This window comes from Dromiciops gliroides, chromosome 4 (genome assembly GCF_019393635.1).
Source record: "Dromiciops gliroides isolate mDroGli1 chromosome 4, mDroGli1.pri, whole genome shotgun sequence".
Classification (NCBI taxonomy): domain Eukaryota; kingdom Metazoa; phylum Chordata; class Mammalia; order Microbiotheria; family Microbiotheriidae; genus Dromiciops; species Dromiciops gliroides.
This window is the reverse complement of record NC_057864.1, coordinates 185,147,756-185,167,262: the sequence shown is the minus strand read 5'-3', so window position 1 is coordinate 185,167,262 and position 19,507 is coordinate 185,147,756. Positions and strand designations below refer to the sequence as shown.

The 19,507-nt window shown below is 46.7% G+C and overlaps 1 protein-coding gene across 17 annotated transcripts in view; it reads right to left on the bottom strand.

Moving 5' to 3' along the window:
- Nucleotides 1–19,507, bottom strand: part of SRCIN1 (SRC kinase signaling inhibitor 1) — a 134,285-nt gene that overhangs the window by 69,386 nt on the left and 45,392 nt on the right. For 15 of the 17 annotated variants that reach the window (XR_006356250.1, XM_044000283.1, XM_044000284.1 and 12 more), the window contains one exon: nt 2,505–2,806. Coding sequence is in view for 16 of the 17 variants with exons in the window: in XM_044000283.1 (XP_043856218.1) it covers nt 2,505–2,806 (302 nt within the window). In the remaining variant the exon portion in view is untranslated. Of the gene's footprint in view, nt 1–2,504; nt 2,807–3,542; nt 3,594–19,297; nt 19,419–19,507 lie in introns of those variants that run through there. The other 2 variants (XM_044000276.1, XM_044000282.1) reach the window with 2 other exon arrangements.

Here is a 19,507-nt window from a genome sequence, read left to right as displayed (position 1 = left end):
TTAGCTGATGGACAACTCATCCCTTCCCAGACCATATGCAAGGACAGCAGTCTCTAAGCCAGCTCAGGAACTCTCCTAGAGTCTAACTGCTGGGCCCTATTTCTCTGAATATAGACAACTACAGGATATAGGCAGCATCCTTTAAAATGAGATCTCTTTTCAAGAGGGTACATGACAAAAATAGTTTTTAAAGGTTAAGAACCAATGAGCTTCTTCAATTCCCCCATTTACTGGGGGAGAAAACTGGGCGTCTAAAGCTAAAAAGCAGCAAAGTTAGGCCCAGCATTCTTTCTTTCCACAGCCACACACCTTATAGGACCACACACGGAATGTTCCTTCCAGACCTAAATCTATGATTTTGTGATGTAAAGCTGCATGGCATCTTAGAGACCAACTCCAACCCTGCTCCCCATTTTAAAGACAAAACTCAGGGGGAAAAAATAAGATGAACCTGAGGCCCAGAGAGGTTAAGAGATTTGCCCAAGGTCACACAGCTTTGAGAAGTCAAAAAATCAGGATTTGAACCTAAGCCTCAAATCTAAATCCATGGTTCTTCCCATTATTCCATGCCAAGAAGTGGAGAAGACCTCCTGGGATGGAAAGCAGGAAAGAGGAAGGCCCAAGTGATTAGGGGCTAGAAATCTGATATACCAGCATATCAGACTGACTTCAATATCTCCCAAGCTATAGCCACAAGTCAGACTCATGAAAGAACTTGTCTACTGGCAAGATGGAGCGATGCTCTTCCAGGAACACATAACCTGAAGATACAGAGACAGTTTAAAAGACAACTCTCTCAATATCAACGAGACAGGTATGATCGACCTATTACTATGCCTCATCTCCCTCCTTACAAGGAGATTATACCAGATTAGCAAATAAAAGAAGCCTCCCCAAAGATATGGAATACTTCCTCCCTCACAGACTCTGACCCCAGTCTCCTGAATTTCCCAAGAAATGACGCTTCCCTTACCATTTGTGAGAACTGTACATGCTGATTACTTTCCCACCATATACAAGAGGATATTAGAAATGTGCAAAAAGTTTTCTCCATGGAAGAATCTATCTATGACCCAATCAATGGGACTGGAACCTTTGTTCATAGTCCTATTTTCCTGGGAGAAGCCAGAAAGGGCTCTAACTTTGGATGAGAGGAAAAACCAGGTGTTGAGCATTGCTCAGGTTAGGGTTAAGGATGACTTTCTCCAGCCAGGTTAAATAGAAACTAGGTAGATTGAAGGGAAGGGTCATTGAGGCAGGAAAATATGTCCCTGTACCAGTAACCAGACTTAGGACACCTTTGGAATATAAGCGGACTAGCCCACTGCCTATTTTACAGATAAGGAAACTGAGACGGAAAGAGGGGATATACCTTGTTCAAGGCCACATAGCTAAGCTACTGAGTGACAGAACTAAGACTTAAACTCAGGTCCTCCAATTTGAAGTCCAGCATTTATCGCTTTAACTGGTCTCCTGCTTTATAATATAATAATCCCATGCTCTTTCATTGTTATTTTCCCTTTATGCCAATAAAGCCCCTTTGGAAAACCAACATCTGTTTCCCAGAGAAGACAAAGGGAAAGAAGGAAGCATCCAAGATGGGCTGGGCAAGGATCGGTGGGCTCCGGATAACAATACAAAAGAGATCAGATGCCAGTGACTCTCAAGAACCATCAAGTAAGTCATGATCAATCAATCTACTACATTGGATGTATGCCTACCCAGTTAGATTTACTGTTGGAGAGCCCATTTTCCCTTCCTGCCCAGGCTTACTCACACAACAGTCATAAAACTGCAGAACAGGGAGAGAAAAAAAGACATTTGCCTGGAATCCTAGAACATATGGTAGGGAGATGGTAGAGAAGTGGGACGTGGGGGAAGCTTGAGGACTCCCTAATTCTGTCCCCGACAATGGAAGCCTCCCAGGTCTTCATGCCCAACTCCAAAAGGTCAACTCAGCCTGAAAGGACCAAAGTTAACCCAGGCCCATAGCCAACGGTAACCTGGCCATTTCTTCCAACTCAGACACCAGGCCACCTCGTAGCCAGGGTTCTTGGGCCCCAACACCTTGTCCACCACATGGCTGTACAGGGGATAGGGAAGGCTCTGTGCTTAAAAAGGCTTCCTTCCCCCAACCAACCTCTCACTTATACCCCCAAATAGTCAGCAAGTAAAACATAGGATAAGACAGCATTCTTTTCCAAGACAGCCAACCACCCTGATAGATGCCAGGCCTCAGGGCCGAGGCCACTCTTCTCTCCCCCCTGGGAAAGGTAAACAGGATTAAGTTTTCTCCAGGATACATAGAGGACCAGCAAAATTGAACCTTGAGAAGTGATTCCAGTGTCGACTGCCAAACTATCTGCTCAGTGCTCAAAGTTCAACTCTGGAGGACTCAAGCTTGGAGGATCAGTGGCCCTTGGGAACCCTCTGGGTAAAAGGTCAGCACCCCAGGAGCTTAAGCATTAACAAGAAGAGCATGCCATGCTACCGCAACCTCTCACCTGTTCTCGGAGTCGGTCCTGCTGGCCTCGGAGGGCAAGGGCATGCTGGGGGTACTTGCTCTTCAGATGGTCCATGAAGGCATCTCGCTTGCGCTCTGCATCTGCCTTCTGCAACCCACTGAGTGCCTCCAGACTCTGGGCTGCAATCACCGTGTGCCTCCTCTCAGAAGTATGCACGAGCCCCACATTGGAGAAGCGCCGGCCCCCACTCCCCCCACTTCCCCCACCCCCAAGGGTCCGGTACTCTCTTGGGTACTCCGCATCATCCGCAGACAGCATCGGGGGGCTGCTCCGCTCAGGATCTGCATGGGGTGGGGAGAAGGAAAGAAAGAGGAGGGCACAGGCAGGGTCAAAAATGGCCCACTCAACGCTCCCCACTCTACTGGCTAGGGGAAGGGGAGAAAGGAGTCTTGGTAGAAAAAAAAAGAGAGATGTTGGAAGTGAGTAGAATCCTAACAACATGGTTGGATTTCTTCAGTGACTCACATTTCCCTCAGTCTGGTCTTGTGTCTTTCTTGTGATAATATGATCAGAGATCTAAAGGTGGAAGGGACCTCAAAGGTGAACTAGTCCAAGTCTCTTATCTTATGGATGAGGAAACTGAGGCCAAGGGCTATTAAGTGACTTGCCCAAGGTCACACAGGTAGTAAGTATCCCAGGCAGGAATTGAACCCAGCTCTTCTGACTCCAGAGACAGTGTTTTTTTCCCTACCATATCATTTGCTGGGTTGGGTTGAGTGCAGAAAGGGATCTATTTGAAAAGAATTCTTCTGAAAGGTGAAAAAATGAAACTGTCAGTTCTTTCTTCAAGCATCTTCTCTCTAGGGACAAGGCTGAACCTTGTCCCTGCTCTTTCTCCTTCTTAATTCACCATATATGGGATATAACTGCCCTGATCATTAGGGCAGATTGAGTGAGGGCACTGTGGAAAGCCAGGTGCAAGGGGAGACCATGAGTCCTGGTGTTAGGAGTTCAGAGTACTTGAGGTGACTCCTAAGGAAGGAATTGAGGTCGTGGAGTCCCCCTTCCCATCCTTACCCCATCCCCCACCCAGGAGAGAGACAGACAAAAGGACAAACAGGAGAGAGGCTAGTGACAGAAAGGACAGTGAGAGGAAGGAGAAAGACAGAACAGTTTAAGACCCAGGGGCCCTCACTTCATTTAGACCCACCCCTTCCCATCCTCCAACATTAGCCCTGCTTCAGGGCAAAGGGTAGGGACTTACAGGAAAACACACAACATGGAGAAAGCACAAGAAAAGGAAAAGAATAGGCCGAGGGTTGGGTTGGCTATCTCTCTCTCTCTCACACACACACACACACACACACACACCCCATCATCATCACCATCACCACCACCATCCCCTTTACCAAATACCCACTTTGACACTAAACTCCCCTGGCTCCCTTCAATTCAGTTATTCCCCTGGACCCCAGTTTCCTGTTCCCCAACTCCACTGTCCAGCAGAAGCCATTGTTTCCTACCATACCATCCAGTGTCTTGACACCCACTTTAAGCCTCCCAGGTGCCAATTAGCACTCACCTGCCACCAAACACCCAGCCAGAGGCTGTTCCCTCCCCAGCTCTGCCTTCCCTTCTCACACCAAGCTTCTACTTACAGTCTTACATGGATTCCCTAACCCATGCGATCATATATAATCACACGCCCATCATGGCTCAGCCCCCTCCCTCTCACCCTGGAAACACATCAAAACCAGATTAGCTTGTCTTTAATCTATCTATCAACAAGTCTTTATTAAGTACTATCTATGGTAGCCACATTGTAATGGGAAGAGCACTGGATCTGAAATCAGATGACCTCAGTTCAAATTCTGGCTCATCTACTTATTACTTGTATGATCTCAGCAATTGACAGCTCCAAGCCTCAGTTTCCCCTTCTGACTTTATTTAATTTTTTTTAGTGAGGCAATTGGGGTTAAGTGACTTGCCCAGGGTCACACAGCTAGTAAGTGTTAAGTGTGAGTCCGGAATTGAACTCAGGTACTCCTGACTCCAGGGCCAGTGCTCTATCCACTGAGCCACCTAGATGTCCCCCCCCCTTCTGACTTTAAATCATATGATCCTATATGTTGGGCACTATAAGGAACAAATCAGAATTGCAGGACCTAGTCTCCACCTTCAGAGAATTTGCAACATCTTTGAGGAGGCAAGATAGGCACACAACCTCATATCCCTTCATTACACTCCCTCACTCTCTCACATAGCAAATGGGGAAGTCTACCTAGGAAACTTATTTGTTGAACCACTTCCTTGGAGTAGGAGAGTGTAGGAGAGAGAGGAAGGGAAAAGGGAAGAAAGGGGAAAGAGGGAGAGGAGAGGGAGAGAGAGAAAGGAAGGAGAGAGGGAAAGGAACAGAAGGAGGAAGAGGGAGAGGGAAAGGGAGGGAGGGAGGGAGAGAGAGAGAGAGAGAGAGAACATGAGTGAGCAAACTCTTTTAGAAGCCTTAATGACCGCTTGGTGCCCCAGCCAGATTCTCTCCATCCCTCACTTCCTCTTCCACTTAACCACCATTCATTAGCCCTGGCCTAGTCCAAGCTTCTGTCTGACCCGCAAGGAATAGGAAGTTTTTAGAGAGAGAATCTAACAATGCTTAAATTAAGTCTATACTTATTGTTAGCCCAAGATCAATCCGTTTGGATCATTGTATTTATTAAGGAATTTAGAGCTAGCAGGTCCTTAGAGATCATCTAGTCTAATCCCTCCATTTTATGGATGTGGAAACTGAGGCCCAGAGAGGAAAAGTGACACATATGTAAGTAGCAGAGGCTAGAGTATTAACTCAGGGCTTTTGAATGCATATCCTATTTTTCTACTATCTTGCAAAGGGAAGAGGGAGAAAGGGAAGGGGAGGGGGAGGAGTGGAGAAGAGCCACTTCTGGTAGAGGAGGAACCTCCACCCTCCATCTCTAAGGAGTGGGTGGCAGCAGTTGTGAGTGAGACCATCTCCTGGCCAGTTCGAGTTCTAGGCTTTTCTGAGAACTGAGTGGCCATGGTCAACATCTTAGCCAGGCACAAAGGCAAGGTCCTTCCCTGGCTAGCTCCTGGAACTCCTCCCTGGCGCCTTGGCCTCCCATCTGACCATGATAAGAGGTTCCACTCAAGTCTCCCCACTCACCCACACCCTCAAAAGCTAGAGGAGTCTAGTGGAAAAGGAGTAAGGAGTCATGGTGGAAAGGGATTGGGGGAAATGACCTGAATCCTAATCAAAATGGCTAAGCCTCTTCATTACTTCCCTCTTTCCCCTTTCCCTCAAGCTGGCTCCTGCCCCTTCCTTAGGATCACAGCTCTAGCTCTGGAAGAGAATAAAAAAAGACACCCCCCAATGGTGAAAAGCACAGCTGGGGGGGGCGGAGGTGGGGAGAAGCCTCTCCTCCCCCAACTTTTCACTCTGTCATACTCTCCCTTCTCCCTTCCCCACCCCCTCACTTGCCCCTGGGCAGCTCGCGGCTCTTTCCCCAGGCTGCACCGTCCCTCTTCCGCGGTTCCCCTGAGCGATGGGGACGAACGGATGGGGATCTTTGAGGCAGCCGCTTACCAGGCCTGGATCGGCAGAGGAGGGGTGTGAGCAGGTGAGGGGCGGCCGAGGTTAGAGGTCCGGAGAGCCTGGCCTAGCCCTCCTCCCACCCGACCCTTCCCCTGGGGCTAGCGCGCCTGTCTGAGCAGCCTCAAGCTCCGGGGGCGAGGCCCAGGCTGAAGAAAGGACTCCTTTTTTCCCCAGCCCATCCAGCCCAACCCCCGTGCCAGGGTCGGCCGGCGAAAACGCTGAGGTGGGCTGGGGGGTTGCGGGAGCCGCGGGAGCCACGGCTGCAAGCCAATCTGACGGATCTCACAGCCCCACTTTATGACTGCAGTCCCATAAATCTCCGGCCGCGGGTTGGGGAGGGGGCGCAGGGAGCGTGGCGGCAGCTGGAGAGAGACAGGGGGGCCGAGGCGGCCGCGGAGGCGGTTAGGAGGGTGCCCCCGCCCAGAAAGGTGCCCCCACCCCACGCGCCCTCTTCCCAGAGCAAGAGGTGGGGGTCGCGATCGCCCGGCAGCATCCCCGACCAAAGCTGAATTAACCACTTTCACGTCTGCCCGAGCCCAACCTCCACCCTCACCCCTCCAACTCCTGGAAGAGTGAAGGACAGGGGCTGGGGCCGAGGAGGAGGGTGGCTGGGTTGATGTTCTCAAGGCCCCTGAAAGCAGAATACTCCAGATCTCCTAGGACTCATATCCCGTTGGACCCTGGGAGGAAGGGTGGGGGAGGGAAAGAGAAGGGACAGCATCCCCCGCCCCCTTAGAGGCAATGTACCTAGCCTCTTAGGATTTGAGGGAGGAGACTCGAAGCTTTGCCCTTGGGGTCAAAGAACTGCTGTGGCCTTGACATCCTTGGGGAATTCCAGGTTAGCCTTGGACAGGATGTCTGTCACACTCTGCTAATTTATCACATGCTTAGACCAACAAGGGAAGGGGCATTTCTTCCCAAACTCAGAAAGGTTGGACCTTGTCCTCCTCCCCTCGCGAGCTGGGAAAAGAGGGTTAAGAAGTTGGTATAGTTGGGGAGGAGGGGTGGGACGCAGATTCATAACCCACTGGGATGCCCGGACTAGAGAGAAGTCAAAGGTAACCTTCCACCTTCTGCTGCCATTTCCCCTCCTTCCCTTTTCACTTTCCTCCGTCACAGGGAGGACTGTGTGGTCCTTCTTCCTCTCTCCCCTCACTGAGCAGCTCCAGCAAATGACCAGAGAAATCGATTCCAATCTATCAGGCAACTCGAGTGAGGCCACAGCCCCTAAGACACCAAATCAATGTTTCCTGTTACATTGAGGGTGGAGAGTGGGGAGAAAAGGGAGAGGGAGTGGTGGCAGGGCTGCAGCTGAGAGCCCCGGAGCAGCAGCTGACTTCAGATCTTCCCGGACTGGGACTGCCCAGTGTGACCCAAGGTCTGGGTGGACTGTACCAGAAGATGGACCGAGGCTGGAAGGGGGTGTGGGAACCCCTCAGTAAGGAAAGGGACTGGGGAGGGTGCTTTGGGGAGAGTGGGGCCAGAGCTACAGGGTGGGGCTGGGAGAATTTCTCTGCTCTGTCAATGAATAACATACAAATTGTATGCAAAGCAATATGCAAATCAACACCTGTTATTTTTGAGTCACTGGTGCTGGGTACTTTGGGGAGAAGCCGTGTGTGTGTGTGTGTGTGTGTGTGTGTGTGTGTGTGTGTGTGTTGGGGGGTGGTATTCAGCAATGAGAGCTCTTGGCATTGCTGAGGCCCACCCTCCAGCTCTGCTGTTGAGTTATGGGGTGGGGACCATGACGGGAGTTAATGGGGATGGAAAGAATAAAGGAGAAATGCCCCCTCCCCAAGTGGCATAGCTAAGAATAAAGGCCCAGTATAAGGCCCAAGCAGTTTCTGTAAAAAAAAAAATATATATATATATATATATATAAAATTAATATTATATTTATGGATCTGACTTATTTTTATCACCTCTATTGTTTAACATAAGATAATTATAAACTCATGATTAAAATTGAAATCACAAAATTTTAATTAAAAGATCTAGTAGGCTTATCAAACTACACCTTGTCTTTACCCTAGATTTCACAATCTGCTCCCTCTTCTGGCTGTCACACAATGATGTTCCAAAATGGATCATCCAAAATGCTGGATGGAGAGAGGAAAAGAGGAGAGGGAAGGGGGAGGGGAATGAGTAAGGGGAGAGAGGGGGAGGGGAGAAAAGAGATGAGAAAGGAGGAGGAGGGGAGAAATGGGAGAGAGAAGAAAAGGAACAGAAGAGGAGAGGGGGAAAAGAGGGAAGAGAAAAAGGGGATAGAAGAGAGAAAAAAGAGGAAGGAAGAGAGAAGAGGAGGAGGAAAAGAGGGAAGAGAGGGGAGATGGGGAAGAGAAGAAGAAAGGGAACAGAAGAAGAGAGAAGAGATGGAAAGAAACAGAAAAGAGATAGAAAAAAGCCAGAGGAAAGAGAAACCAGGTAAATATGAAAGGAAAGAAAAAAAAAGAAAAAGAAATCAATCAATCAGCAAGACTTTATTCAAGGAAATAGTGAGGAGAAGAGAAAGTAGAGGGAGGGCTGGGAAATAGCAAAGAAAAGAATCAAGAGAGAACAGACCTCTCCCTATTTATCCAAAGTGAAGGCCTCATCCCAGCCCCCATCGAGGTCCTGATCAAGGTTCTCCAGTTCAGGAACGGAAATGTTCTTGTTTCCTAAAAAGAGTGGGTTTAAGAGATTTCCAAATTTGAGATCTCTGTGAGTCCCTTAAGGGCCTTCCTAGCCTCTTAAATCTGCAACTCTCCCAATCCAGCATACCCTCCTATTTTACCCCTTTGCCAGAACTCCTTGGTGGGAATGAGGAGGAGACTGTGCCTGGGAAAAAGGGTATAAGGCCTGGGTGTGAGCACTACCTGTGTGCCAAGCATGTCTGATCACCTATGTACCCAAATCAACATCTGGGTGTGCCTGCAGATAGGTGTCAAGGGAATGAGCTGCAGTGGGGGAAGGGGGGGGTCAGGGCTGATAGAAGGGGAAAGGAGAGAGTGAAGAGCAGCCCCAATTACACAGAAGCCCAAGAGGGACTGGATGGAGAAAGGAAGGGTAATCTCCCCTAAAACAATCATATTGGCTCCCTAGCCCAACACTCTTGAACCCTGGCTTGTCTGCTTTGCCCGAGTCCCCTTCAACATCCATGGCAGGAGGAAGAAGTCCCAGAATCATCCATTGGGAGCCTGTGGCTCAGCCCCAGGGAAGCCCTGAGGCTGCTGCCAGGACCAATTGTGGGTGATGGCTCCATCAGGAAGCCCTTTGCCTATTGCCTGCCCCCTCTCCCAGAGAGTCTCTAGGTCAGGGGTTGGGCAGAGGACAGAGTTTATCAAATGGCTTTAACCATTTTATCTGATGAAGGCCTTTGAGGTCACCTGAGCCAGCCCCTCATTTAACAGAGGGGGAAACTGAGCCTTAAAGAGGAAAAGTGACTTACCCAAGAGCATAGGGAGTTAGCATAGAGTAGGCCTGGAAATGTAGGTCTCAAGAAAGAGCCAATGAAAAAATATACATGAAAGCAATTAGCCAAGTATTGGCCAAGACCTTAGTGGTAGCATCCCAAGGCAGGCGAGTCTCTTGACTTGTGTGTGCATGCTCATGTATTTATACCTGTTTCTTTGAGTCCCTGTGGCTATAGGTCTGTGTTTCTGGATGTCTGTGTGTCCATCCCTAGGTCTGTCACTCTGGGTCCTTGTAAGTGTGGAGTTGTTGGGGTTTTTTGTTTGTTTGTTTTTTTTTCAAAAACCATCTTTTCCGCCACACCACAGCAGCCCAAGTTATTTTCCAGGCAATTGCCTTTCTGTAAACATTCCTGTGTAATATCCCCCCAAATGGCTAATGCCCGCCGCTGTCGCCCTGATGAGCTGCCTATCTTTCCAACAAGAACTGCCAAAAGGCTGAGGGGAGGAGATAGGAGGGCAGGCAGAGAGGGAAGCAAGGGATCAAACGACAAAAATCACTGTCCTGATGAATGCAAGGCCATCTCCTGACTCTAAAAATTAAGGGCAAGGAGAGGAGCCATTTTGAGAAATAATGACTTCTAACTGAGCCAGAAAGTCCCTACCGGCTTTCTGACACAGGACTTGTCCTTAAGATATCTGACATCTCTGGAGAGTGGAAAAGACACAGGAAGAGGACAGGGGAGTGGAAGGCATACTCCCATTCAATACCATTTTAACTGCCTTAGAAAGCACTTCCCTCACAGCACAAATCTGGGAGGTTGGGAGTACAAATGTTACCAATCAGACAAATAAAAGGACACTAGGGGGGCAGCTAGGTGGCAAAGCATTGGCCCTGGATTTAGGAGGAATTGAGTTCAAATCTGACCTCAGACACTTGACACTTACTAGCTGTGTGACCCTGGGCAAGTCACTTAACCCTCATTGCCCTGCCAAAAAAAAAAAAAAAAAGACACCAGGAACTAAGAAAGTCCCTCAGGAAGACCCAAGAAACTGCTGGTTATCAGCAAGGAAGATTGGAGTTTGCATCCTGCCTCGGATACTCCCTAGCTGTAAGACTCTTGGGGAAATTCTCCTTTCAAAAAGTCACTTTAAATCATGCTATTTAAACTTTAATATCTTAAAACTGCACTAAGAGCTTTGGGACACTTTTTACTAATAAGCATCAAGATAGTTATTATTATTGTGCTCAGATTCCTGGCTCTCAGGGTAGCTGGGTTGCACAGTAGATAGAGCACTGGCCCTTGAGTCAGGAGGACCTGAGTTCAAATCTAGCTTAAGAAACTTACTAGTTTGCCCAAGCCACTTAACCCTGATTGGGGGGGAGGGGTGTCAGGGGAACTACTTACTATCCACATGACCCTGGGCACAGATTGAAATAGATCATCTCTAAGGTCCCTTACAGTTATAAATTATATGAGGCATCAGAGGCAGCTAGGTGGCGCAGTGGATAGAGCACCAGCCCTGGAGTCAGGAGGACCTGAGTTCAAATCCAGCCTCAGACACTTGACACTTACTAGCCGTGTGACCTTGGGCAAGCCACTTAACCCCAATTGCCTCACCAAAAACAAACAAACAAAAATTATATGAGGCATCGAGATTAGACAGCAAGAATAGGTAGGCACCAGTCAATTATTTAATGAGCATTTAAGTACTTACTATATGCCTGTTAAATAAATATAAATATAAATGTTGGGGGATATAAAGGAAGGCAAAAAGAATCCAAGCCCACAAGGAGCCCACATTCTGATGGGTAAGATAATGAGTAAATAACTAGGTACATACAAGATATATCTAGAGTACACAGAGGACTGTCTTAGAAGGATAAGTAGCAACAGTTGGGAGTAAAGGCTCCCTGAAGGTAGGATCTGAGCTAAGTCTTGCAGGAAACCACAGAAGCTAAGAGGATTCTAGCTAGCAGAAGCCAGGAGGGAGGGAATTTCAGGCATAAGAGATAGCCAAAGGCATGTAGGTGGCAGGGGAACCTGTGAGGAATGGCAAGTAGGCCAGCATGGCTAAATCAAAGGGTGTGTGGAGTGGAATAAAGTATAAGAATATTGGAAAGGTGTCAGGTTATAAAGAGCTTCTCATGGCAAATGGAAGATTTTCTATTTGGTCCTGGAAGAGCCACTGGAGTTTATTGAGTAGGGGGTGGTGGTGACTTGGTCAGATCTCCACTTTAGAAAGATCACTTTGGCATCTGAGTGGAGAATGGATAGGAGGGAGGAGAGACTTGAGACAGAGTAACCATTTGATGAGGACTTAGAGTGTTAGCGGTATAGATGAGAGAAGGGGACATATTTGAGAGATGTTGTGAAGATAGAAATGACAGGGTTTGACCAAAAATTGAATTTACGGGGTGAGAGTGAGGAGCTGAAAATAATTCCAAGTTTGCAAGTCTGGGTAACTTGGAAGGATGATGGTGTCCTTGACAGTAATAAGGAAGTTCAGTTTTTAAAAAGTGAAGCTTGGGTGATGGTGGGGAGGGGGGGAGCTAGTAAGTTCAGTTTTGGATGAATTTATTTTAAAACATCTACAGGATATTTTGAAATATCCAAAAGGTAATTGGAGCTGGAGCTCAAAAGAGAGAGTAGGGCTGGATATAGAAATCTCTGAATCATCTACCTTGAGATTTCATTTGAAAGCATGAGAGCTAATGAAATCATCAACTGAGATAATATAAAGTGGAAAAATAAGAGATGCCCAGACAGAGCCTTGGGTACACCTACAGTTGGAGGGTATGATATGGATGAAGAACCAGTGAAGGAAGAGTCAGACAGATAGGAGAGAAAGGAGGAGAGAACAGTTTCTTGAAATTCAAAAGTTCAGAGAGGAGATAATATCTAGAAGGAGAAAGTAATGAACAATTTCAAATTCCTCTGAAGGGCCAAGAAGGATGAGGATGAGATTTGTCAATTAAGAGATCAACAAGAGGGGGCAGCTAGGTGGTGCAGTGCATAAGGCAATAGCTGTGGATTCAGGAGGACCTGAGTTTAAATCTGGCCTCAGACAGTTGGCACTTACTAGCTGTGTGACCCTGGGCAAGTCACTTAATCCTCATTGCCCTGAAAAAAAGAGATCAACAATAACAGCAATATCAGTTTGTTTGTTTTTTTTAGTGAGGCAATTGGGGTTAAGTGACTTTCTCAGGGTCACACAGCTAGTAAGTGTTATGTGTCTGAGGCCAGATTTGAACTCAGGTACTCCTGAATCCAGGGCTGGCGCTTTATCCACGGCACCACCTAGCTGCCCCAGCAATATCATTTTAACAACAATTTTGGCTGATTGTCCTTTTGTTTATTGTAAATGCCCAAATTAACTACAAAGGACCTTTCTCTGCATCCAGAAAAAGAACTGATACATACAAGTATGTGTAGAATGATTTTACACATATATGCATATTTCTATTCAACGGTAGCCATCTCTAGGGGCAAAGGGAAGGAAAAATGGAATTTACATGATAACTATTATATATTTAAAAAGAATAGCAAGATATACATAATGGTTTTGCAGTTCTTAAAAGAGATCAACGATAACTTTGGGGAGAGCAGTTTCAATTGAATGGTAAATTCAGAACGCAAATTACAGAGGCTTTAGAAGAGACTGAGAGGAAAGGGGATGCAGGCACCCAGGGTTAGACAGCATTCTCAAGGAGTTTGGCCATGAAAAGGAGAAAACATATATGCAAGAAGAGTAGGATAAAGTTATTTTTTGTTGTTGTTGTTTTGTGGGTTTTTTTTGGTGAGGCAGTTGGGGTTAAGTGACTTGCCCAGGGTCACACAGCTAGTAAGTGTTAAGTGTCTGAGGCTGGATTTGAACTCAGGTCCTCCTGACTCCAGGGCTGGTGCTCTATCCACTGCGCCATCTAGCTGCCCCGGATAAAGTCTGGGGGGTTTTTTTGGTTTTTTTTTTTTTTTTTTAGTGAGGCAATTGGGGTTAAGTGACTTGCCCAGGGTCACACAGCTAGTAAGTGTTAAGTGTCTGAGGCCAGATTTGAACTCAGGTACTCCTGACTCCAGGGCTGGTGCTCTATTCACTGCGCCACCTAGCTGCCCCTTGATAAAGTTATTTTTAAAGATGGGGGAGACATGGGCATGTTTGTAGGCAGTATGGAAGCAGCCAGTAGACAGGGATAAATTGAAGATTAGTGAGAGAGTGGGGATGATAGAGGGAGTAATCTGCTGGAGAAGATGGGATAGAACGGGATCACTGATGCAGGTAGAGGAAGTTTGTCTTGGTAAGGATAAGGGACACCACTTCATGTGAAACAGGGGTGAAGGAGGAGATTATGGCAGAAGGCATATGAGTGATGTGAGATAAGGAGGAACAGAGAAAAGGGAGCGCATGACAAATGTCCTCAACTTTTTCTAGTAAAGAATGAGGTAAGTTCCTCAGCTGAGGTTAGGGGAGGGGTGGTGTGGAAGGCTCGAGGAGAAATGAGATTTGAAAGAGCCACTGTGCAGAGTGGGATCATGAGTCAATTAGGAAGGAGCAGAATGATTACCCTTCTGAAGTGTGAGAGCCCACTTGAGATTAAGTAACAAATTTGTAGTGGACCCAGTAAACAAGGTTTCATGATTTCCTTCATCTCTATCCAGCCACATACGAAAAGAAGCAAAGGAGGCGGAAGGATTTGGCAAGGTGTGACCAGGCAATAGAACAAGGGAGAAGGGATTCGAGCATCAAGTTGAGCTGATTCACCAAGGGGTTGAGATAGGGAAAGTAAGAGAGTGTGGTTCCACAAGACTATGAAGGGATCAAAGAAATCTCTCTCATATGATGTGGTGGGGAATGTGATGGATTTGGAATCAAGGGATCTGGGTTCAAATCCTGACTCTTCTAGTTCTTGCCTTGTGACCTTGGGTAAGTCACAATCTCTCTAGGTCTTGGTTTCCTCATTTGTAAAAATTATGAGGTTGGATTCAGTGATCTCAAAGGTTCCTTCCAGCTCTAAAAACCCCACTCTCCTAAAGTCTCCCTAAACACAGAAGACTGTCTAGCAGTGTCTTATTTGGCTAGAAGTCAAGTAAGATTTCAGCATAGAGGCAGAAGGATGGATATAGTGGGCTGTCTATTCATGACCTCATTATAGAAGTGACACTCGTCTACAGGAGAGAATTGGCCAGGCAGCACTCCAACAGCTCGCTTCCTGACTTCAAACCTGAGGGCTTGAACTGCAGATGACAGGAAGGTGGGGGTGAGGTAGAAGTGGGGTTAGAACCACCTGATGGACAGTAACCTTGTCCCCTACCAGGCATGCAGAGCATGAGCCAAAGACGATACTCTCCTTAGCACTGCCAATTGCCTAGGCACCAAATTAGCAGGAGTCTTGGGGAGGATTTCAGGTGAGTCTTTGGCTTGTGCCAGACTCCATCACCACCCATACACATCTATACAACCTGGAGGAGTGAGCTTGAGTCGCTCACTTTAAAGAAGAGGAAACCAGAATCATGAGAGGCTCATAGATTCTTCCCCAGGGAAACAGCAAAAAAATCTTAAGAAAAAGCAGTGGAGTTTGGGGGTGGGGGACACAGAGAGAGTGCTAGTCTCACAGAAAGAAAAAACACAAACCAATTTGGGCAGATTTAAAACCCACCAAAGGCCACTTAACTGGTAAATGGGAGGAAATCTAATTAAAGGGCCTCATCAGCATGGAGGCTGGGAGAGTGTGGAAGGCTTACCTGCCTGGAAGCCTGCTTGAATAGATGCACCAACACCCTCAAAAACTTTGAATTTGAAGTCCCTTATCCTAGGTCTCAAGATGGGGGGATGGACATGGAAGGGAGACATATGACTCCTCTAGGGAAGAGGAATCCTTGACCTGTTACCCCTGCTTCAAATGTTTTCCATATCTCCTTTGCAGACTGACCAAATCAGATGCATAGGAAAAAAAAAAGCTGGGGGTGCTACTTTTCTCTCTCCCCCTCAATACCTCCTCCCCAGCCCATGCCTAATTAATGGCACCCTCCCTTATATAGTAAATGGGGAGGGCAGCTAGGTGATGCAGTGGATAAAGCACCTGCCCTGGAGTCAGTAGGATCTGAGTTCAAATCTGGCTTCAGACACTTGACACTAACTAGCTGTGTGACCCTGGGCGAGTCACTTAACCCTCATTGCCCTGCAAAAAATAAAAAATAAATTATAGTAAATGGGAAGAAATGAGGTGGTCTACTGGAATCCAGGGAGGTGGGAGGGGAGGAGTAGGGAGAGGCTGGGGAAGAATGCCTAGCTCACCCCTAAATCTGGTGCCTGGGGATGAGAACCTTGGAGTGGCACCCGGGCCACAGAGAAGAGCTGGGCCCTTGCCACTATAGTTTGGAGGATGTGACAAGAGAACATGCCAAACCCTAGCACCAGCTCCTCCAGCTGTACCCAACTCTGGCTGGTACAGCCTGGGATTTTTGCCACTTGGTCTGCTGTGGGCAGGACAAGCTGCCCTGCCCTATTTCCCTTCCTAAAGAACATATACCCCACTTTGAAGACACTACAGGTTCTGAATTTCTAGCTTTTTAGGGCACAGTAGGCTATTAATCTCTTCCTACTTGCCCTTAACTTGAGGAACAGTAGGAGAGAGATATGTGTGGCTAGTTTGCCAGTCCAGGTGAGATTATACCAAAGCCCTCTCCCAGTGGTTGGGGGAAGGACTCTCATATCATTCCCAGCTTAGCTCATTACTGTGTCACCCTCACAAGTCAAGAAGTTTTTCCTATAGTCTGGCCTTCATAGAATCAAGTAGTTCCTCAACAAGCATTTATTACACACTTGCTGTGCACACACACTATATGTAGCAAGGACTGGAGAAAGTGCTAGAGATACAAAAATAGACATGATGCAGACCCTGACTTCGAGGAGTTTATCATCAAAAGGAGGAGAATAACAAATGCACAAATACCAAAGATACAAGGCAGAGCATGGCAAGTACAAGGAAGAGGTCCCGAGTAACAGCTATGAGAAAATCGAGGAGAGAGGTCTGGGAAGACTTCATGGAGGGATTTGGAGGTGGAAGAAGGGAGAAACTTTGCCACATGGAGAGGAGGGGAGGGAGGAAGAACATTGTGGTGGGGTGGAGGAGAATCATATGATCATAGGATTTAGGATGGAAAGGAAACTAAAAAATCATTTCAATTCAATCCCTTTTACGCAGATGAAAAAAACAACAGAGGAGTAAAGTGACTTTTCCAGGTTCACGCAGGTAAGTAAAGAGCAGACTTCAGATTCTGACACAGGGTCTCTGGCTCCCAATGTAAAGCTCCCACTGGTCCTGCTGCTTCTCCAGTGGGAACAAAGGTATGGAGAGAAGAAAAGCCAAGATGAGAAAACCAGAAGATGGAGAGGAGTCCAGTTTGCTAAGATCTCCTGCCTTGGCCTGGGCTTCTTTCCTTTGACTGGAGCATCCCTGGAGATGGCATGTATCAGGTAGCCTCCAAATACAACATGGAATCAATCAGTCGTTCCCTGAGAGCCCCAGATCCTCTTAGGGCAAGGATTCTTATCTTTTTTTTGTGTTATCGGCAATCTGATGAAACCTATGGACCTCTTCCCAGAAAAATGTTTTTAAATGCAAAAAAGAAAATTGATAGGGTTACAAATGAAACCAATTCTATTGAAATCCAATGGTCAATATGTATATATTTTGTTTGGTTTTTTGTTTGTTTGGGTTTTTTTTTTTTGCTTTTGTTTTTGTTTTGGGGGCAATGAGGGTTAAGTGACTTGCCCAGGGTCATACAGCTAGTAAGTGTCAAGTGTCTGAGGCTGGATTTGAACTTAGGTACTCCTGAATCCAGGGCCAGTGCTTTATCCACTGTGCCACCTAGCTGCCCCCCAGTATGCATATATTTTGAAGAGCCAACTTTATAGATCCTAGGTTAAGAATCCTTGCCTTCGGGGCAGCTAGGTGGCACAGTGGATAAAGCACTGGCCTTGGATTCAGGAGGACTTGAGTTCAAATCCAGTCTCAGACACTTGACACTAGCTGTGTGACCCTGGGCAAGTCACTTAAGTAAGGCAAGGATTCTTCTTCTTCTTCTTTTTTTTTTTTTTGCAGGGCAATGAGCATTAAGTGACTTGCCCAGGGTCACATAGCTAATAAGTTTCTGAGGCCAAATTTAAATTCAGGAAGATGAGTGAGTCCTTTTGACTACAGGCCCAGTGCTCTGTGCACTGTGCCATCTAGCTGCCCCCACTTACTATTATAGTAAGAAAAGAGCACTAGATTTGGAATCAAAGGACCTGGGTTCAAATTTATCACTACCCACCCCATCACCACCACTTACTACCTAGGAGACCTTGGAGAAACCATTTAATTTTTCTCAACCTACCATGTATGTAAAATGAGGAGATTGGAACTAGAGGGCCTCCGAGGTCCCATCTAGTTCTCAATCTATGAAACTATGACTCTGGGCAAGTTACCTAACCTGCCCTGGGTAGACTTCCTCATCTCTAAAATGGGGGTAATCGGGGCAGCTAGGTGGCACAGTGGATAGAGCACTGGCCCTGGAGTCAGGAGTACCTGAGTTCAAATCTGGTCTCAGACACTTAACACTTACTAGCTGTGTGACCCTGGGCAAGTCACTTAACCCCAATTGCCTCATTAAAAATAAAATAATAAAATAAAATGAGGGTAATAATAACACCTACTTCACAGAGTTGTTGCGAGGATCAAATGAGATGATATGCATTGAGCTTTTTGTAAACCTTAAAACACCCCATTGATGCAATTTTCAGATTATTATTAAAGAATTCTCTATTTAGATTATTATTATTAGAGAATTCTCTAATTAGGGAAGGGTACACAAAGGGATTTAGGGACTTTGCTTTATATCGGAAGAGTAATCAGGATATTGTCAGGGGAAAAAGTAGGAGAGAGGATGTGGAGAGGCAAGAGGGCAGGCTCCATGGTCCCTCATTAATAAGTCTACCCTTTAACAACAAATCCCTGCAAAAAACAAAAACAAACAAACAAAAAACAAATGAAAAAAAGGGGGCAGCTAGATGGCGCAGTCGTAAAGCACTGGCCCTGGATTCAGGAGTACCTGAGTTCAAATCCGGCCTCAGACACTTGACACTTACTAGCTGTGTGACCCTGGGCAAGTCACTTAACCCTCATTGCCCTGCAAAAAACAAAAACAAACAAACAAAAAAAACCCCAACAAATCCAATGGATCTGAAACCAAAGGGGGCAACACAGTACAATGGAAAGAACACTCCCTGACTTTACAGTTAGAGGCCCTGGGTTCGAATTCCACCTCTGATACTTACTACCTGTAAGAACTTTCTAGTCACAATCTCCATGGGCTGCAGCTTCCTCATCTATAAAACGAAGAGAGCCCAAGAGAAGTCTTCTCATGTCTCTTCTAGATCTCTGATCCCATGACCCGGATTCAAATCTGCTACATTTATTACCTTGGACAAGTAACTCAGGATTCTTTGGGCATGGGGTTCCCATTTGGAAAATGAGGGAGTAGTCCTGGATGACCTCTATGATATTTCCCAACTATAAAATCTATGATCTTATGACTCCTGACCCAACGTACACACTGGATTCATTAAGCATCAAAAAAAAAAAAAAAAGAATCCTTGCCTTAGAGAAAGGGAAAGTTTTGAGCTCCAGTCCCTGGAAATGTAGGGAAGGAAGCAGCTTGGGAGCACACACGTGACCCCAGCCAAGCCTTCTCGGAAAGCTTCTGTCTGGGGAATCCTCCCTCCTCCCAGACCCCCTCCCAGAAGAGAAACAGACTAACAACCAGAGGAGAGATTTAGCAACAGGGCAGAAAACAGACCTGATCTCGCAGAACCCCCATCCCTGCGACACACGTGGAATCCACCGTCCCGCATCCCCAGCTAGCCCAAGAAAGAAGCACAGAAATCAGGGAGATTCATTTTTTCCAGATGGGGTCCCTACACTCGAGCCTTGGATCATACTACTGCCATCCATATGCTTGAGAATCCAGCCAATCTGTACCACTCACCATTCCCTCTATATCCCTGAG